The 20,234-nt window shown below is 36.6% G+C and overlaps 1 protein-coding gene across 1 annotated transcript in view; it reads right to left on the reverse strand.

Moving 5' to 3' along the window:
• C4H8orf34 (chromosome 4 C8orf34 homolog) overlaps positions 1-20,234 on the reverse strand; it is a 607,786-nt gene that overhangs the window by 428,275 nt on the left and 159,277 nt on the right. Inside the window, exon 6 of the mRNA XM_062189877.1 lies at positions 9,897-10,069. Coding sequence (XP_062045861.1) covers positions 9,897-10,069 — 173 coding nt within the window. The remainder of the gene's footprint in view (positions 1-9,896; positions 10,070-20,234) is intronic.

Genomic DNA, 20,234 nt, shown 5'->3' on the forward strand with positions numbered 1-20,234 from the left:
TTTTTACATATATGAGATCTTTGTATTAACATGCCTAATTGTGATGTTTTTATAATCAGCTTAGTAGATACTTATTGTTTGTCATACACCAAATACTGTATACACTGAACTGCAGATGTGACCTATATGTTATATATTATTTTATCTATTATTGTAATATTTGTATATTATTATTATGTTGTCACTCTCACCTTAAGTGGGTATTTTGAAACTAGGGTTTCCTTCATGTTGGTCTCACATTACCTGCACAACATAATCAACAAATACATGAGTTTTAAAAATTAACTCTTTCTGGCCGGCGCCACGGCTCACTAGGCTAATCCTCCACCTTGCGGCGCCGGCACACCGGGTTCTAGTCCCGGTCGGGGCACCGATCCTGTCCCGGTTGCCCCTCTTCCAGGCCAGCTCTTTGCTGTGGCCAGGGAGTGCAGTGGAGGATGGCCCAAGTGCTTGGGCCCTGCACCCCATGGGAGACCAGGAGAAGCACCTGGCTCCTGCCATCGGATCAGCGCGATGCGCCGGACGCAGTGTGCTACCGCGGCGGCCATTGGAGGGTGAACCAACGGCAAAGGAAGACCTTTCTCTCTGTCTCTCTCTCACTGTCCACTCTGCCTGTCAAAAAAAAAAAAAAATTAAAAAATTAACTCTTTCTTTCAGTATGTCTTCTTTTTAACCAGACATACTAAATAAAATAAAAATTATTGTAGGTGGATTCCTATGTGTTTCAACTTGAGGGATATTAAAATCTAGGGAAATATAGAAATGGATAGAAAAAGGATGTAGATATAAATGTGGACAATTAAGGAACAAATGATAAATCATAAATGTATAACTTCCATTCATCAACAAAAATCAACCAAGATAATTTCATGAGAAATGAAGTAAGTGTTCTCTTTAGTATCTTTAGAATAAATGGCTTAGTCATTAAGGCAGTACAGGGTTAGGATATCTGGATACTGATTAAGTTCAAAATGTTTTCTGTCTAATAGAAGTGAAGTCCATGATCACAAGTACGGTGTTTCATAAAATAATTGAATTAAGATATCTATTTCCTTCATAAATAAATGAATGAAGTTCTAAATAAATGAAATGGAGCAAATTTTGACACTGTTCAAATGTGCATCAGTTTTCTGAAATAAATATATGATTTAACTATATTTAAAAAGGTAATTTGTGAAACATGAGTTATAATTTTTGTATTTTAGATGTTTTAAGGCTTTTTTTCTTTGATTTCTTTCCAATTTAATTTTTGATTAATCAGTATTATTCATTCTTAAAATGTGCATGTTAGAATACCACTAAATTTCTAAATCTGACTACCTTTGCCATATGCATTGCATATTTTCTACCATGTCTACAATAGTCAAAATCTGGCAAAATTAAAGTCATTTGCTTCTTCTAGCACTTGTCATGTAAACAGAAGTAAATGAGTTCTGATCTCATTGATGCATTGTCTGCCTTTGTATCTTGTTTTTTTTTTTTTTTTTCTTGTTTTACTTCACACCACCCAATGCCACTTAGATTTGTGGTATGCATTAGTTCACTTACATGCTTATTATTTGTTTTTCTGTGGGGGGGGGATATTTCCAGACCTTATGTACTCATATATCAGAAGTAATTATGAGCTTTTATAAAAAGGAAAACTTCTTAATGGAAACTTAGCCTTAATTAATATATCTAATATGTATATTTAAATTCTAAGATTTTTCTATTCATTTTATGTCCTCTTTACACTCTAATAACAATCTTCACTTAAAAAATAAAATGAATTCACCTGATCCATAATATTTGTAGATGTTATTATTGTTTTTAAAAAGATACTTCAGCTGCAGACGGATTTCTTAAGGTCTTCAAGGTGATGTGCTTATTTTAAAATTTACAGTTTAACAAGGAGTTTTAGGTAATCCATTGCACAGAGTCTAATTAAAATGGCTTAAAACAAGATTAGATAGGTTTATCATACTCGATTTTTATTTGCATTCATGTTACAAGTGTGTGATTACTTTTAGTAACTCAGATTTGTAATGAAGATACATGCTTTCTCATCAACTAGCTAAAAATGTCATGGCAACTGATGCCAACAGGTAGATTCTGACAACTGTACAAAACCTTCAACCATTCCCCAACACATGGATTTAGGAGAACCTTTTCCTTTTATACTCAGATGTTTCTTCATAAGCTCTCTTAATTCTTAACATTTTAAAAATCTTAAAAATGATGCGGCAGGAAAGCGCAGGGAAATGTCTGCAAACACATACACACAGCACTTCAAGAGCTCTCTTGAGGCCATCACAGAGGCTGTGGAAGAGTTAGGACCCTGGGTTAGCATCTCCTATACTATCCCATTAATTTCCCCACAATGTCCTCACCTGCCTTTGTTTTACCCAGCACTTAACACTTCAAATGTCAGCTATGTGTACCCGAGTTGTTGGCCCTCTTCACACAAAACTGTATTTGAAGCACCTAAAGGAAAACAATTCAGGTAAGGTATATAATTTCCTCAAAAATGTTCCCAGAAAAGTTTCTACCCATTAGACTCCAGGTTTCTTTAATATGACATTTATGTAATTTTGTCTAACCTAATGGTAGAAGTCCAACCTATTAGGAATCTATTACTCTGCATGAAATGGAAAATTGGCTATGTGCTAAATATTGAGTGTTTTGGTCACAGCCATTCAAAGAAAACTTACACAATCACCAATAGGAAAAAGCCAGTTTGGAAAACAATGCTCATTATTTTTTAAAAAATGTTTATTTTACAGATGTCTAGTGACACACTCTGCCCTGTTCCGTCATGTAACAGGTGTGTACTGACAAGACAATGCACCTGTCCTGGGAAGTAGGGGGTGAGTTGGGTAATGGATGAAGTCATGCTTGAAAGTGAAATTTTCTTTTCAGAGTGTAGTATATAATTTTGTCTGTTAATGTTTAACATGGTACAATTATAGTACATATGTTCCTACCAAAAGGCAAGAGCTAATACAATAGTTATAGACCCTAGAGCTATTAAAATTTTCTCCCCAAATTTTCCTTACCATTTAAATCAAATCTAATGTTGTCTGTGTTATTGGTTTAAATTCAGAAACCATGTTTTGAAAAATAGAAATTTGGGAAAATATAGCTTCTAACAGATAGTTTGTCACATTTTCTGTATTTACTCAAGATAAACACTTTGTTCTAGTGTTTATCTAGTGGGGGGAATCTTCACCACTTTATTTATTTCAACTCATACTTTAAGCATAGATAAAAAATAAAAATTAAAACAATGTTCAAGACAAGCATTTGGGCGAGATTGTCATTGACTGCATATTCTGAATCAGGGATTCAATGAGGAATGCAGAACAGATTCCTTTTATTGGGTATTCAAGAAAGAATAAAAGTTCACTGGAGCTATAGAGAAAATAGAAGCCCTAACATTTGCAATAAATAGCTCTGCTTATTGTTATGACTAAGTGAAAACCAAATGAAAGCTGACATTTCCCTACTTTACATTTAAGAACTAAAGATATAACAATGACTAAAGGTCTAGAGGGTTTCACAAGTCTGGTATTAAAAATAAAATTACCCTCATTGACAGGTGAAATTGATCTGACATTTCACAAAAGAAGGTAAATGGATTTTTAAAAATGGTTCTCTTCTCTTTGTAGATGACACTTCAACAATTTAAATAATTTTAAAGTTATTTCTCATGGAAATAGAGTCAGTTTTCTGTGTGCCTGAGGCACAGAAATGAGTATTCTGAATTTCTTTCCTTCTAGCCAACTGATAAGTCAAAGCAAAGGATCCCTGAAAGCTATTACACTGTAGAAAATATAATTTTCTCCTTGAGAAAGAATAGTTATTGGTGGCTGATAAATTTAAAATAGGAAATGCCAAGTTACTGTGCCTATGCTATGCACAGGAAAAACTCATGTATGGTGGCCATCTAGTAACACAGAGACCGTAAGTTTCTGCCATATGTTAATTCATGAGGATTTAAACCTGTTTTCTCCGTGTTAGGTAAGTCAGGCCTCCAATAATGCTTTGAAGGCCAACTTCTTGTAGAAATTTGTATTTTTGTCTTGTGCTTTAATCACTGACGTTTGTATCACAAATATTAAAAATGATTATTCTGAAAATAGATTTTCTAATAAATATGATCTCAACATTTCAACACTACTGCACTTCTATCAGAACATGAACACTTAAGGCAGATACCTGCTACCATTTTGAGTATCAGGAGAGAGAAATATGCACTTTCAAGTTCATAAGTCATAATGGCTTCAAAAATTAGGATTCCAAGATGATGGAATAGGGGAAAGGGTGTACTGCTTTAGGATAGGAGAAAACAGAAGAAAAAAAAAATTGGAAGAAGTACATTCCAGGGGGAGTCGGAGAGAACACTGCAGTGGAAAATCTAAGGAAGGAAGAGTGACGTTAATGATCAGTGTGGAAGGAGTGGATGCACAGCAACAAACACAAACATAACACATAACCGCAGCAGCCAAGAGTGAGAAGAAGCAAGAGTTTTGGACAAGAGTTGAGATCAGACTGCAGCAGCCCATGCTACTTGGTGGTATAGCCAGAGGGAGAGCCTGGCAGAGTATACTGCCATCAAGTCCATCCAGGAACTCTAAGGGGGACAGGATACCAGCTAACCTAGGGAAAAAAGGGGGCACATTTCTCTCTCTCCACCTCCTCCCGTCAATGGCACCCAGCAATTGGCTGAGAGAGAGTGGGTACCACTTTGGACATGAGCAGTACCTACAGCAGCTCTCGTGCACAGGCCCAGCAACTGGCAGGGAAGAGATGCTATCTTGACAGCAGTAGCAGCAGCAGCAGCTCAAGTGTGCTCACCCAGCAACCAGTGGAGAGGAGACACCATTGTGAAATGAGCAGGAGCTACCGCCGGCAGCTCTTCTGCACCCATGTGATGCAGAGATTTTACCAGAGGGAAAAATCTGTGTTGCCCACTGACTCTTTTTGTCTGCTGGAAGGACTGATAGGGAGCTGGAAACCCATGTAGGACTGTGAGGTGCCCCTAGCCTATCAACGTATCACAGGTTCTGGGGCTCAAACAGCCAAGGTGGAGCACCTATAGGCTGCTGGTTCTCTGACATATCTTCCCCTCCCAGGATGGGACAGGCTAGTAGGATGGAGTGGATCCTCTATATGCCATGACTGTGGGATCCTAGTATGCTGAGACTGTGGGAATTATAAATGCACAAGAGGATACAGGATGTAGCTGGGTCTCTGGACCATCACTGTATGTGGCTCCACAAGCTCAAAGCTCCCTGATTGCCTGGGGTGGGTATCTGCAGTGGGATCCATGCTCAGCATGAGGACTGTTCAGATCGTTTGTGTGGTTCATGCTGAAGTGCAGATGACTATTGCACCCATGGTAGACTAGCACCTAGACATTGATCACATTGGAAAAGAGGAGGTGAGGGAGTTATTACGCCAGCAAAGGTGAACACCCTACTTTCTGCTAACAAGAAGAGATCTACTACACTCAACTTGGGTGCCAGCTTAAATACTTGCCCCATTTTGGAGTGCTTACAGAGTTTCATAGCCACCCCCAAAACACGCCTCTGGATATTCACTGGAAGAGCAGACAATTGGAGGAGAAAACCAACAAGTATTTCCACAAATGACTAAAAATAAATACAGAAATTCAAGAAATAATAAGGAAGACAACACAATCCACCACAAGGAACACAACAACACTTCAATATTAGAATGTGAAGATGAAGAGATTGATGAAATGCCTGAGATGTAATTCAAGAACAATTCCCACTGCCCAGCTGAGAGAGGGCAGCCATTATTTTGGATTTGGGCAGCAGCAGCTTTGGAAGCCTCATGGCAGCTGGCTGAGATGGAACACCTGTTTAACAGTGCTCCTGGCAGTGAGGAGCAGAAAGCAGCATTTAGCCAGTGGCTCTAGTATGTACATGTGATCCACAGATTCTTGTAGAGAGAACAGGTCCTTTGGAAATTTATATTTATTAAATAAAAGTTAAAAATTTTTTAAAAATTTAAAGAAGCCATCAAAAGAAAAATTAAAACAAAACAAAACAAATCCATAGACACCTAAAAATAAATTCAGAAATTCAATAAACGAGATTAAGGAAGACATCATGATCCCCCCACATAATAAAGAATGAGAAGATATAGAAAAAATTAATCATAGGATTACTCAAAAGCAATCAGAACCAGATTCACAAACTGAAGAAAACTAAACATGATTTGAATAAAAATTTTTCCCAGGAAATTGAGATCTTAAAGAGTAATCAAAATGAGATATTGGAAATGAAGCATTCAATAGGCCAAATTAAAAACACAGTGGAAATTCTTATAGCAGACTTGGCAACTTAGAAGAAAGAATATCTGAACTAGAAGAAAAATCTTTGGAAATCTTACAATCAGAAAAAATAGAAATCTTAAAAACAGTGTCAGAGAACAAATGATAATGTATTTAAAGGAAAACATAGATTCTAATACGACAGTAATGGGGGACTTCAACAACCCAGTTTCATCAATGGACAGATCAAAATTAACAAAAGAAATATTAACAAAAAATTAACAAAATATCCCAAAAACTTAACAAAGAAATAACAGAGCTAATTGACACTATGGACCAAATGGACCTAACTGATGTCCACTGAACCTTTCACCTCAAAGTAGCAGAATACACATTCTGTTCATTAGTACACAGAACTTTCTCTAGGATAGACCATATGCAAGGCCATAAAGCAAGTCCCATCAAATTAAAAAAAAAATAAAATCATACCACAAATCTTTTCTGAACACAATGGAGTGAAGCTTGAAATTAAAAACTTAAGAATCTTTAGAACATATGCATACACATGGAGACTGAACAACATGCTCCTGAATGAACAGTGGGTCAAAGAAATCAAAAGAGAAATAAAAAAATTTCTGGAAATGAGTGAAGATGACAATGCAACATATCAGAACTTATGATGTTGCTGTGGGTTCATTCTGAGAGGAGGGGCATGGTGTATCCCACACAGGACACCAGGAATCAAGTGAAAGTGGGCCAGAGGCAAGCAGCCTACAGACTCATTTATTTCAGTTGCTTCAGCAGCTTAAATAGCCAAGGCAGCTAATCCGGTCACGGGGCAGTCTATGCACTAACCCATCACACCCTGTTGCCAGGCAGTTTCCAAAGCCATCCAATCACAGCCTGTTGTCAGTCAGGCTCTGTTGTCATGTGGTTTCCGAAACTACCCAATCACAACCTGTTGCCAGACAGTTTGTTGCCAGTGGCCATCTTGGCATGGCCTTCCCATTCCACCACACTCTGTGATGAAAATTATAAAACATTATAGAAAGAAATAGAAAAAGATACAAAAAAAGGAAACATCTTCCATGTTCACAGATTGGAAGAATTAATGTAATCAAAGTGCTCATACTAATGAAAGCAAATTAGAGATTAAATGTGATCCCAATCAAAATATCAAGGACATTCTTCTCAGTTCTAGGAAAAAAATGGGTTAAAATTAATAAGGAAACACAAAATACCACAAGTAACTAAACCAATCTTACACAAGAAAAACAAAGCTGGAGGCATCACAATACGAAGTTTCAAGATGCACCACAGACCAGTTATAATTGAAAAAACCTGCTAAAGGCAAAAAAAGATAATGTGTTAATCATTGGAAAAAATTAGAAAACCCAGAAATCAATCCATACATATGTAGCCAACTAATCTTTGACAAAGGAGCTAAAATCTTTCCATGGAAAAAGTACAGTCTCTTCAACAAATGGTGTTGAGAAAATTGGTTCTCTGTGTCCAGAAATATGAAACAAGATCCCTATCTTACATCTTACATAAAACTCCATTCAAAATGGATCAGAGACCTAAATCTACAATCTGATACCATCAATTTACTAGAGAACATTGAGAAAACTCTGCAACACATTGTCATAGGCAATGACTTATTGGAAAATACCATGATACACAGGCAATCGAAGCCAAAATTGACAAATGGAATAACAAGAGGCTTAGAGGCTTCTGCACTACCAAAAAATCTACAACGAAGTGAATAGGCAACCGACTGAATGGCAGAATATGTTTGCAAACTACCCAACTAAGAAAGGATTGATATCCAGAATCTATAAAGAGCCCAAGAAACTCAATAACAACAAAGCAAAGAATCCAGTTATAAATTTTTTAAAAGAGAAAATTCAAATTGTCAACAGACACCTGAAAAAGTGCTCAGGATCACTAGCCATCAGGGAAACGCAAATCAAAATCACAGTGAGGTTTCACTTCAACCCAGTTAGAATGGCTTTCATATGGAAATCAACAAACAGCAAATGCTGGTAAGGAGAAAAAGGTACCCTAATCCACTTTCAATGGGAATGTAAACAGGTACAGCCATTGTGGAAGACAGTATGGTGACACCTCAGAAATCTAAAATAGATCTACCACATAACCCAGTAATACCTAAACTGAGAATTTACCCAAACAAAATAAAATCATCATATGAAAGGGTTATCTGTACCTCCATGTTCATTGCAGCTCATACACAATAGCTAAGATATGGAATTGACACAAATGTCCATAAACTGATGACTGATAAGGAAATTAAGGTATATATACAATATGGGATACCACTCAGTGGTAAGAAAAAAAAGTGAAAGCCTGTTTATTGGTACAAAATAGATACAATTTAAACAATGTATTTAGTGAAATAAGCCAGTCCCAAAAAGACAAACACCATATATTTTCCCTGATCTGTGGTAACTAACAGCATACCTAAAATGTAATATATAGGAATTAAGTTGACATTTTAAGATTCAATGATTGTTACAGTCCTTATCTACTGTTGAGGAACAGTGTTTTGTTCTTTATACTATTTGTTGAGCGCTTTAGTTAGTGTATAGTTAATCTTATGAGTATAAAGTAAAACTGAAAATAAATCTTTGTAAAACTGAACAGTGGGAATAGGAGTGGGAGGAGGAAGAAGGGTAGAAACAGGCAGGATGGAATGTATGATGGGAAATATCACTAAGTTTCTAAATCTGTGTATTTGAAATACATAAAATTTGTATTACTTAAATGAAATAAAAATTAAAGAAAATTTAAGTAATTATATTCAACTAGTTTCACATTACAATTTTTTAAATTTTTATTTTGGTCTTTATATTTTACACTAACTCCATCTCCTCTCTATTATAGATCCATTAACTTTCTTCTCTATGATGACTGACTACATTGTTCTAGCACATCAGATGTGCTCCCTCCAATTATGTTTTTCTTTGAAAGGCATTGTGATAGAGAGAAAGGGAGAGACAGAGAGAGAGAAAGAGATCTTCAGTCTGCTGGTGTACTCCCCAAATGACCCATAACAGTTAGATCAGACTAACACTCTCCTGGTCACCTATGTGGATGGCAGGCCCCAACAACTTCAGCCATCATCCACCACCTTCCCAGGGACATCAGCAGGAGACTGGATTACAAGCAGAGCAGACAGGACTCTAATCAGCACTCTGTGTAGGATCTCAGCATCCCTACAATTGGTGGCCTAACCTACTGTGCCATGACATTGATATCCTCCCCTCTGATCTTAGCCAGCCACTCCATGCTCAGTATTATAGCAGATATTGACTGATAGCTAACATTCCTGAAATTATCTCCCTATTTGGTGTTAGTAACAAGACAATAAAGATATCAAAAATATGAAGAAAATCATCAAAACCATAACCTCAAAGCAAGTCTAGTATCATTCTAGTTTTAAGAGACAGTAATACATTATTTACCTAAGTATATTCTATTTTCTACATAGGTTTGGTGAAAACAATTCTTTCCTTGAAATCATGCAATTGAATTTATTTTTCCTTTTCCTTTTTAATAACTGATAATATAGAATCTAAGACAACATCTCACTCACCTTCCTGCAGGGCTAGAGCCACTGTCTTCACTTTCCCATTGGTCATTTTTACTTCTTGGAATTGGAGGCTGTAGCATTTCAGCTGCAAGAGGATCAGCATCATTGTCTTCTCTACCAATCCATTCTCCAATCACACGGGGCCTCAGAAGAGAAGAATTAAAAGCAATTGTTTCCTGAAGAGAAGAAAAGAATATGTTGTTTTAGGCCACTTTTTCTTGCTAGTAGGAAAACAGAAAAGATCTTGTCTAGAACTTGACCACTTATTTGGATCAAAATGTTCCTTTCTTTCTGAATTGACATAAAACTTCAGTTCTCTCCAACTTTACTACATGACTTGTTCTATGTGACTTATGTTAATTTCTGAAGGCCACTGGGTTAGGAAATCCAGGAATGAAACTATGGGTTGAATTTGAAGGGACAAAGAATGGAAGGAAGAGTGTATCATGGGGCCCACAGAGTGAAAAATGTTGGTGTCACTGTTGGGGAATGGCATTTTGGACTTTTAGAGATACAATGGAAGTTCAAATGAAGGCAATATCGATGACAGATATGCCATAATTCAAAATATATTAATCAATTTTTCCCAAAATTAGATATAACACAGATATTAAAATGATATTGCATGAGAATACTGATATGTATAATTTCTAGGGATATTTTAAGTGCAAAAAGGACAATTTAAAAAGAATTACTAATAGTATCTAATTATCTAATTTTTGTTTAGAAATTCACTTAGGCATATATTCATCATTTATATACTCATGATCTAGTATATGTTAAGATTTATTATGCACAAAGTACTATTTGTTATGCTGGGGAAAACAAAGGTGAATAAGGCAAAAATTTAACATAATTTTATTTTAGTGGAGGGATTTCAGGGAGTTTTAATTTCAAGTTGTGGCATTCCCACATCCTTTTACTATTCCATGCTAAATCTGTACTTGTAATAATAAATGTCTTTTTAGAATATCTTAATCTGGGGCAGACATTTGCTGCAGTGGTTAACACACCATGTGGGATGCGATGCCCACATCCCATATCAGAGCACATGGGTTGGAGTCACAGCTCTGCTTTCCAGCTTCATGCTGATATGCACCCTGGGAGGCAGCAGGTGATGGCTCAAGTATTTGAATTCCTGATACCCTTGTGAGAAACCCAGATTGATTTCTGAGCTCCTGAATTCAGCCAGACCCAGTCCCAGCTACTGCAGATATTAAGGGAGGGTAGCAGTGGCTGGCTGATCTCCCTCTGTTTTGGGGTGTGTGTGTTTGTCTCTCTCAAATATATATTTTAAGACTTTGATCTGAGAAACTCAAGATTTGCTTAAATTATATTTAGTGACAAATATTAGAATTATGTCTTGAAAAATTCTTCATACCTGATATTAAGCCTTTATAATTCAAAAAATAAATCTAATATACAGCACCAAATACAAATACAGTATTATAATATATTCAAAGTAGTATGCAACTAACAAATACAATATCAAAAGCAATGGGTGAAAATGATGAAATATTTGATAAGCATTTCTCCAAGTGGTAGTAAGAACCCAAAAGTAGTTGAGTAGCTTAATATTGATTGGGCCTACATGAATATGCAGCACATAAATTTTAGTTACAGTGTTTGTATAACATTGCAACTATTCTGAACTCCTGAACTTCTGTTCCTAGTGTCAGAAAGCAAAGCACTACAATTGGACTTCATATAACCCAATTAATGTAAGTGGAAAGCCTTTTCCATCTGTCGAGATTTAATCTCATTTTATATACAGAAAGTATAATGAAAAGTATTCTTACATTTTAAATATACATTTAGTTTTAAAGGCAGACTTTAGTGAAGACATTTTCAGAATAAAGCACCTATGAACATATATACCACTTCACCATCTGTTTCAACCTGTAAGATTTTGCAATGTTACTTATCCTATGGATTTCATTTAGTCCAATTGCAAAATGGAGATGATGGGAACCGTAAAGCCTCTCGTGTCAAACAAATTAGTAGTTAATACAGAGAAACCATGAAACCCTGTGCAAATGTTAGATGCAATTACTAAAGCATATAGACTGCATTCAAATCATTCCTAGATATGTGATATATGTGGAGAAAAAAGGTAAATAGAACTGTTGAATGGAGGAGATAGGTAAAAATATTTGCTTGGTTGTCAGCATGGACAGAGGAACATAATAGGAAATGGATGGTACAGAGATTTGTCTCAGAAACTTTTATTTCCTAGAACATATATAAAAAGGTTGGATAATTAATTCAACATTATTAATATCATCAACATAATGAGGAAGAATTCGGCTCTGAGAATTGCCTTGCTATGGGTTCAAAAGGAGGTAAGAATTGGAGTGAAGAAATTGATCATGGGGATAATTATAATTGGTGGGTTGAGGCACTGTGGCCCAAAACAATAATAATAAAATTTAGAGTTAGATCTGATCAACAAGTTGTTCAGAAAAATCAGAAATAGTTGCTTACTGGGATATTCAATAAAATTATAGACACCACTTAGGTGGGAAAGTACAGAGAGGAGGAATGGTACATCTATGATGTTTAACTCCAACTGGCAGTAGGAATTTAGTGAGCAATAGCTGAGGAACAAAGCAATATAAAGAGCTAAAAACAGGTTCAGAGGAGATAGAAAGTATTTTACATATGAAAGGTCAGGCTCATTAAATTTTATTTTTCTGAATGGACAAAGCTCTGTTAAAACCAAACATTTTAGTATTGATGAAAAGATGGCAGTAGAATAGTTTCCCTTTATAAAAATGTTATTTCTGCAAATTGTTGACTACAGAAGTTTTAAGATAATAGATTAAAGCAGTAGATTATTCTTTGGACAAATTGTTTATTTTTTTAACTTTTATTTAATAAATATGTTTCCAAAGTACAGCTTATGGATTACAATGGCTTCCCCCCTCCCATAACTTCCCTCCCACCCGCAACCCTCCCACCTCCCGCTCCCTCTCCCATTCCATTCCCAGAGATCCCACCTGGTCTTCCTCATGTGTCTGGGGGGTGGTGGTGTTGGCTGTCAAATGATACAGCTGGGCTTGGTCCAAGTGCTTCTTCTCCTCTTTCTGAGGCCAGTGGAGCAGCATAGACATGAGCTTCTTTTGACAGTGGCAGAAATGCATGATAGCAAATAGAAGCATGCATGGCCTGTGGAGGCCTAGGTTTGTAAGCGGTATGTGCTAACTTCTGCTGTGAGCTAAAGCAAATCGTGTGTGTAGGGAAATAAATTTTATCATGAAGAGAGGAACTCTAAAGTCACATGTCAAAAAAAGCATGGGCACAGAGTGGTTGGAGAACAGGGCCACTAGCACCATCAGTCTCCCACACAGTAGCAGCATAGTTGTTAAAGTCAAAGGCATTAAGTTACCCAGGATACACGCAATGCTTAGGGCAGCTTCTTGCTTCAACTCTGTCTTTCTAGTTTGGACATAGACTTTCCTTTTGGATGGTTTCCAGTCTTTTCTCACAAGCTCCTTTCTCTGGGATTTGCATTGAGCAATGTCTTATTCCCTTGCATGAGGCTTTATTGGATATTTGCAAGACAGAATTTTCAGGATTTCTAGTCTACATTATAGGTGAAAGTAATAGTGCAAAAGTTCTTAAAATTATTTAAGACACCATATAATCTGCTTGTCCAGCCCGCATGATATCCTCAATGGGCTTTTGTAGTCCATAAAAGGATTCCTATTGTGAGTGTTATTTTCATTCAACAGTATAATAATTATCCAGTTGATTGCTTAGGGTATTTGTGGACTATGTAAAAACTCCAATAACAAAAAAATGAGGAAGTAGAAGTTCATCAGAGAAGGGAATGAAGTTTTGTAATAGGATGTAATTTTAAGGACAAGAGTGAATGCAGGAACCACAAACAAATTGTTTTTATTAGATTAAGTTAAGTAACATCTTTTCGGCATCTTTACTGAGAGGATCTTAGTAAAAAGAGTGTTCCGATCACTACAAATAACACACTACAAGTATCAGTACATGGAAAAAGGAATTTTTAAATGTAAATTGAATACAAAATGCTTTTGAAAATATTTTACTCTGTGCATGGGTAAACAAATCAATTAAAATTTCATGAGCAAGCTTTGTAAATCCTAAATTGTTCTTTAGAAATATAAAAATACATGTTCTTTTGTCCTTTAGAGCTGGTGGTACATGTTGAAGTTCCTAAGCAAGTATGCTTAAATTTAATAAAATAATAATTCCCACGTAAAAATGTTTCCAAAGTTTACAGGTTTGCTTAGTGTGCACCATCAGCAAAAAGCTTACCTTTCCAGGAAGTAATCATTTTTTCCTGGACCCACTCTCTCTGAGAAGCCAGCACCCAGTGGCTAACCCATAAATTCAAATGCTTTGTTTGCAAGATACCAACAAAACACTAGATTAGTCCTATGTTACATGGGTCTGATTTATCTTCTCAATAAAACTATGCATTCATTGAAGGCTGGGATCATGTTTTAAACTGTGTTTCCCTCCACAATAACTAGCACATTTCTGATTTCCTGAAATAAGCACCCAAACAAGTGTTCATCAGATTAAAAATAAAGAATGGAAAACAATGCATATGTGGTGAATCATGAAGTATCTTTGGGCCTAACTAAAAACCATATGAATGATTCATAGACAACATTGATTTACATAATTTTAGAAGTCATATCAGAAGAAAGTATGCAGGATGGTGATCAAGTTTTATAACAAATGTTTCTTATAAAAACTTAAACTTTAGAATAAATTATTTTAATCCTCCCAGTTCACAAAAATGAGTTTTGGGAATACATAAATCTCATACAAAATATCATTAAATTAGATTTGATAACAACCTGCACGCTGAACTTTAGTTAGTGATTAAAGAAACAAATGGAAGCTCATAGTTAAAAGCTCTTTCCATCAACCTTTACTATTCCATAGTAACTAGTGAGAACTGCTGGTGGCTAATACTTCAGCAAGTGGAAGGAATATTTTAAAATTTTGTTTTGCTTTAATAATATTTATCAGTATACATTTCCTCAAAAACTTTATATCACATTAAGTGAAAAAAGGAATAATCTATGTATTACTAGTAAAAATGCTAAAGTGTAATATGGAAAATATGAATGGAGAAAATCACTACACTATATTTTTCAAACCATATGATGAGGTGCTGTGGCTGTCAGGTTTTATTACTAATGGTTAGCTGTTTGCATATACTTTCCATAATGTCGACTATAAATGGAGTGCAAGGACATTAAATAGTTTCAGTTTATACTACTTTAGGATGATTAACTTTGGAACATTATTTTAAAAAGAAACAATCTTCTTGATTTGCATCTACTCACCCACATTTCATAGCATGCAATTTACTAAGGGCAGCTGGACACAGAAGGAAGAGGGAGGATTGTTCCATTGGAGAAGAAAGAAACAGCAAAATGAATCAGTGAGTTCAGGCCTCAGAACTCAGATCCTAGCTCAGGTATCAGAACACAGTTCCTGAACAGCTTTTGATCATGTATACTTAGCATATTGTGCATATGCATGTTTCATTGCCACCTTTCTCATTCTGATTCCTGTCCATTCCTGTCTCCTCTGTTCACTTTGTGGTTCCTGCATTCACTCTTGACCTTAAAATTACATCCTATTACAAAACTTCATTCCCTTCTCTGATGAACTTCTACTTCCTCATTTTTTTGTTATTGGAGTTTTTACATAGTCCACAAATACCCTAAGCAATCAACTGGATAATTATTATACTGTTGAATGAAAATAACACTCACAATAGGAATCCTTTTATGGACTACAAAAGCCCATTGAGGATATCATGCGGGCTGGACAAGCAGATTATATGGTGTCTTAAATAATTTTAAGAACTTTTGCACTATTACTTTCACCTATAATGTAGACTAGAAATCCTGAAAATTCTGTCTTGCAAATATCCAATAAAGCCTCATGCAAGGGAATAAGACATTGCTCAATGCAAATCCCAGAGAAAGGAGCTTGTGAGAAAAGACTGGAAACCATCCAAAAGGAAAGTCTATGTCCAAACTAGAAAGACAGAGTTGAAGCAAGAAGCTGCCCTAAGCATTGCGTGTATCCTGGGTAACTTAATGCCTTTGACTTTAACAACTATGCTGCTACTGTGTGGGAGACTGATGGTGCTAGTGGCCCTGTTCTCCAACCACTCTGTGCCCATGCTTTTTTTGACATGTGACTTTAGAGTTCCTCTATTCATGATAAAATTTATTTCCCTACACACACGATTTGCTTTAGCTCACAGCAGAAGTTAGCACATACCGCTTACAAACCTAGGCCTCCACAGGCCATGCATGCTTCTATTTGCTATCATGCATTTCTGCCACTGTCAAAAGAAGCTCATGTCTATGCTGCTCCACTGGCCTCAGAAAGAGGAGAAGAAGCACTTGGACCAAGCCCAGCTGTATCGTTTGACAGCCAACACCACCACCCTCCAGACACATGAGGAAGACCAGGTGGGATCTGTGGAGCCAGTTGGCCAGGAACCAACATAAATCAGCTAGCTGAACCCCAAAGAAGGAGAAATAAATATTTGCCATGTGAAGTCACTGAGTTTTGAACTAAATTGTTGTGTACCTATAGCTGAGGCAGAAATTGATCCCATGGAGAGTGTTGCTTACTAAAAGCCTAAAATATATGCCACTGACTTTGGGACAGAGTGACAGGTAAAAGGTGTAAAATGATGAGGCAATTATATGGGGAGACTGGAAAAAAATGGAGAGGAAGACTATGTGGTATTCAAATACTTAGTAAAACTGTCAGCTACGGTAATTAGGAAGACAGAAAGTGTACCTAATAAACTTTTAAATTAAGTAAGGAGATCTCCAGGAAAAATATTGTAAGCATTACCTATTTACTTTTAGCTATTTAAAAATTACCTTAAGAAATAGATGAGCTCAGAAATAACTGGCCAGTTTGCAAGCAAAACTTAGAGAAAGTGTTGAGAGTCTGAGTATCTCATTTTCAGTTTTTCCAGACACTAAAGGTCTTTAAATTAATATAAATCCTTATACAAATATTCAATACATGGCCCTAACAGAAAGATAAGGCCTTCAGGCTAAAGAAGAAATCAAAGATGTGGTTATAAAACTCTTTATTAAGCCCTCTGAAAACACAGACGGTGTGTATTCAAAATTTTGTTTCAGAACACTTACATACCCAGAATTAAATTTAGAAAGAGAGGCATGGCTTGGAAAGAATTCTCAATATGGTGTTTGGTACAAGAATGGGAAAATAATCAGAATCTATAACAGAATCTATAAATGAGTTGAGACAACTTAATTGGCAAAATCATCAGCCAGAGCAAAAGGGCAGGGTCCCCATTTTTCTACCATAAGGAAGCAAGCTAAGAACATTGCTCAATGGAAGCTATTCCACATTGTCTTCAAAACTGGCCGAATAGCTTAACAAAGAGAAGAAACTTCTAGAGGCCAAAGCCAAGAGCTACAAAAAACAACAGATGGCAACTCCCAGTGAATCCAGGTCCCACTCCCCCAGCCCTCAGGTAAGAAGATCTCATGATATTGGCCCAGCAATATTTCAGAATTTTTATAGCTAGTAATTTTTATGAACCTCTCATTATTCTCCTTTTCAAATGAGGTGTTTAATCTTGCTAACTCATGTCAGTCATTACTTAATGGAAAGGAAGAAACCAAACTGTCATCATCACATGATTATTTTACCATATATAAAAATCAAGAGAATGCAAATACAAATATTAAATTAATATGTGTTTGGCGAGTTTACTGAGTTTAAGATAAAATTATAGGGGGAGAACACTGGCCTCAGCAGACCAGGTGAGAGGGGAATCCATGGGTCTACAGTGCTGCAGATAACAGCAGCAGGGAAAATGTGGCGAACTGCTTTTGAAGTTCCATGTGAGCCCCCTTTGAACAGCAGAGGTGGGAAGAGAAAATAAATAAATAAATAAATAAATAAGGAGATGGTGTACCTCCCCTCCCCTCCACCAACCCTGCTACAGCAAAGACATGCAGGCAGCCAAAAGAAGGGTCACACCGTTTTTTTTTTAACGCAGGCAGCTGGCTGCAGCCCCCACCTCCCATGCACATGTCCAACAATAGTGGGGATCACCTCACTCTCCCATCCAGTGAGGGCCACAATTCAGGTGAATCCATTCCCCCTGGCTGTACTGCACCATTGCCCAGCAATGGGAGGGGAGGGGCAGCCCAACCTATGGGAATCTCCTACCTGTCCATTACCATCAAGAAGTAAGCAGTGCTCCAGTGGGTGTGAGATCTGCGTGCCCCCAATACAATCTACAGACCTAACCAGAGAGAAAGACCCATCCTGGGAGCTGAGTCTGATAAAACAGGGATTGCATAAGAGGAGACAAAATGTGACGAGGCCCTGGACAACTACAGAATGCTTCCCCAGACCCCTGAGCTCCTGGGTTACCTACAGAGCTCCTAACATAGGGAACCATGCTCACAGGAAGGACTCCACAGATCAAACGTGCAGTTCATTAAGCAGTGCGAATGAGGGCTGAGCACACTGGGGACTACCACAGGGTTGTCCTGCAGCTGTGAGAATGGAAGGCCACACCAGCAGAGGTGACAATTCTCCTCCATCCAGATAACCAGAAAAGAGCTATCAAGCCCAACAAGAGTCTTACTTTGGGTACTTGCTCCACCCTGGAATACTGAACAGAGCACCCTGCCACACCCAGCACATATCTCTTGGTATTCACCGAAAGTATAGACATCCCACTAAGCTATAAAGACACAGCCAAAAGATAAAATCCACCAGACAATTTAAAAAAACTACACAAATGCTGAAAAACAAAGCAAAAAACATAAATAAGAATAAGGAAGACACTATGAACCCCCCCAAAAAAACACTAAACAAATAAATATTAGAAGGTAAAGATGAAGAGATTGAAGAAATGCCAGAAACGGAATTCAGAAAACTAATCACTGGATTACTTAGAAGCAATCATAAGCAAATTCATGAACTAAAGAAAAGCATACATGATATGAGTGAAAAATTTTCCCATGAAATTGAGATATGAAAGAGAAATCAGAATGAAATACTAGAAATGAAGAATTCAATAGATTAAATATAAAAAATGCAGTTGAAAGTCTTGACAGCAAAGTAGGTGAGGCAGAAGAAAAAATATCTGAACTAGAAGATAAATCTCTGTAAATTTTATAGTCAGACCAAAAACAAGAAGAAGAAATTAGAAAACTAAAAAAATACAGTTGGAGATCTACAAGATACTATCAAATGACCCAATATATAGGCTCTAGGAGTTCCTGAAGTCATGGAAAGAGAGAAAGGATTAGAAGGCCTTTTTAATAAAATAATAGAAAATTTCTCCAATATTGGAGAAAGAAATGGACATCCAAGTCTAGGAATCACACATAACTCCCAATAAACATGATCAGAAAAGCTCTTTACCATGACACATTGTAGTAAAACTCTCCACAGTAAAGCATAAAGAAAAGATTCTAAAATGTGCACAAGAGAAATGCCAGATTACATTCAGAGGAACACCAATAAGACTCATAGCAGACTTCTCATCAGAAACTCTGCAGGCTAGGAGAGAATGATGAGATATATTCCAAGTCTTAAGAGAAAAAAAACTGTTAACCCAGAATACTTTACCCTGCAAAGCTCTCATTTGTGAATGAAGTTGAAACAAAGACTTTCCATAACAAACAGAAATCGAAAGAATTTGTCACCATCCATCAAGAATTGCAAAAGATATTATACATGTGCTGCACCCAGAAACACAGAAACATTGTCATCAATTCAAAAGAAGGTAAGGGCAGAAAATCTCCCAGTAAAAGGAAAAAGGAAATCTAAAGTAAAAAATAGGAACACTTACAGGAAAATGGCAAGGCCAAGTTGTTACTTATCAATAGTCACCTTGAATGTAAATGGTCTCAATTCTCCAGTTAAAAGACACAGACTAGATGAATGGATAAAAAAAAAAAAAAAAAAAAACCATCTATTTGCTGCCTACAAGAAACACATCTCACCAACAAAGATGCACGCAGACTGAAAGTGAAAGGATGAAAAAGATATTCTGTACTAACAGAAACCAAAAAATAGCTGGTGTAGCCATCCTAATATCAGTCAAAATAGACTTTAACACAAAAACAGTTAAAAGAGACAAAGAAGGGCACTATGTAATAGATTAATGGATCAATTCAACAGGAAGATGTAACTATTATAACATATATGGTAGAATACAATATGGCATAATTTGGAGTAAGACATATGGAGAAACAGAGGCCAGGAGGTATTTATTCCAGGTCTACCAAGTACTATTAGTGAGATCTTGAGCAC

The sequence above is a fragment of the Lepus europaeus genome, chromosome 4, assembly GCF_033115175.1.
Source record: "Lepus europaeus isolate LE1 chromosome 4, mLepTim1.pri, whole genome shotgun sequence".
NCBI lineage: Eukaryota > Metazoa > Chordata > Mammalia > Lagomorpha > Leporidae > Lepus > Lepus europaeus.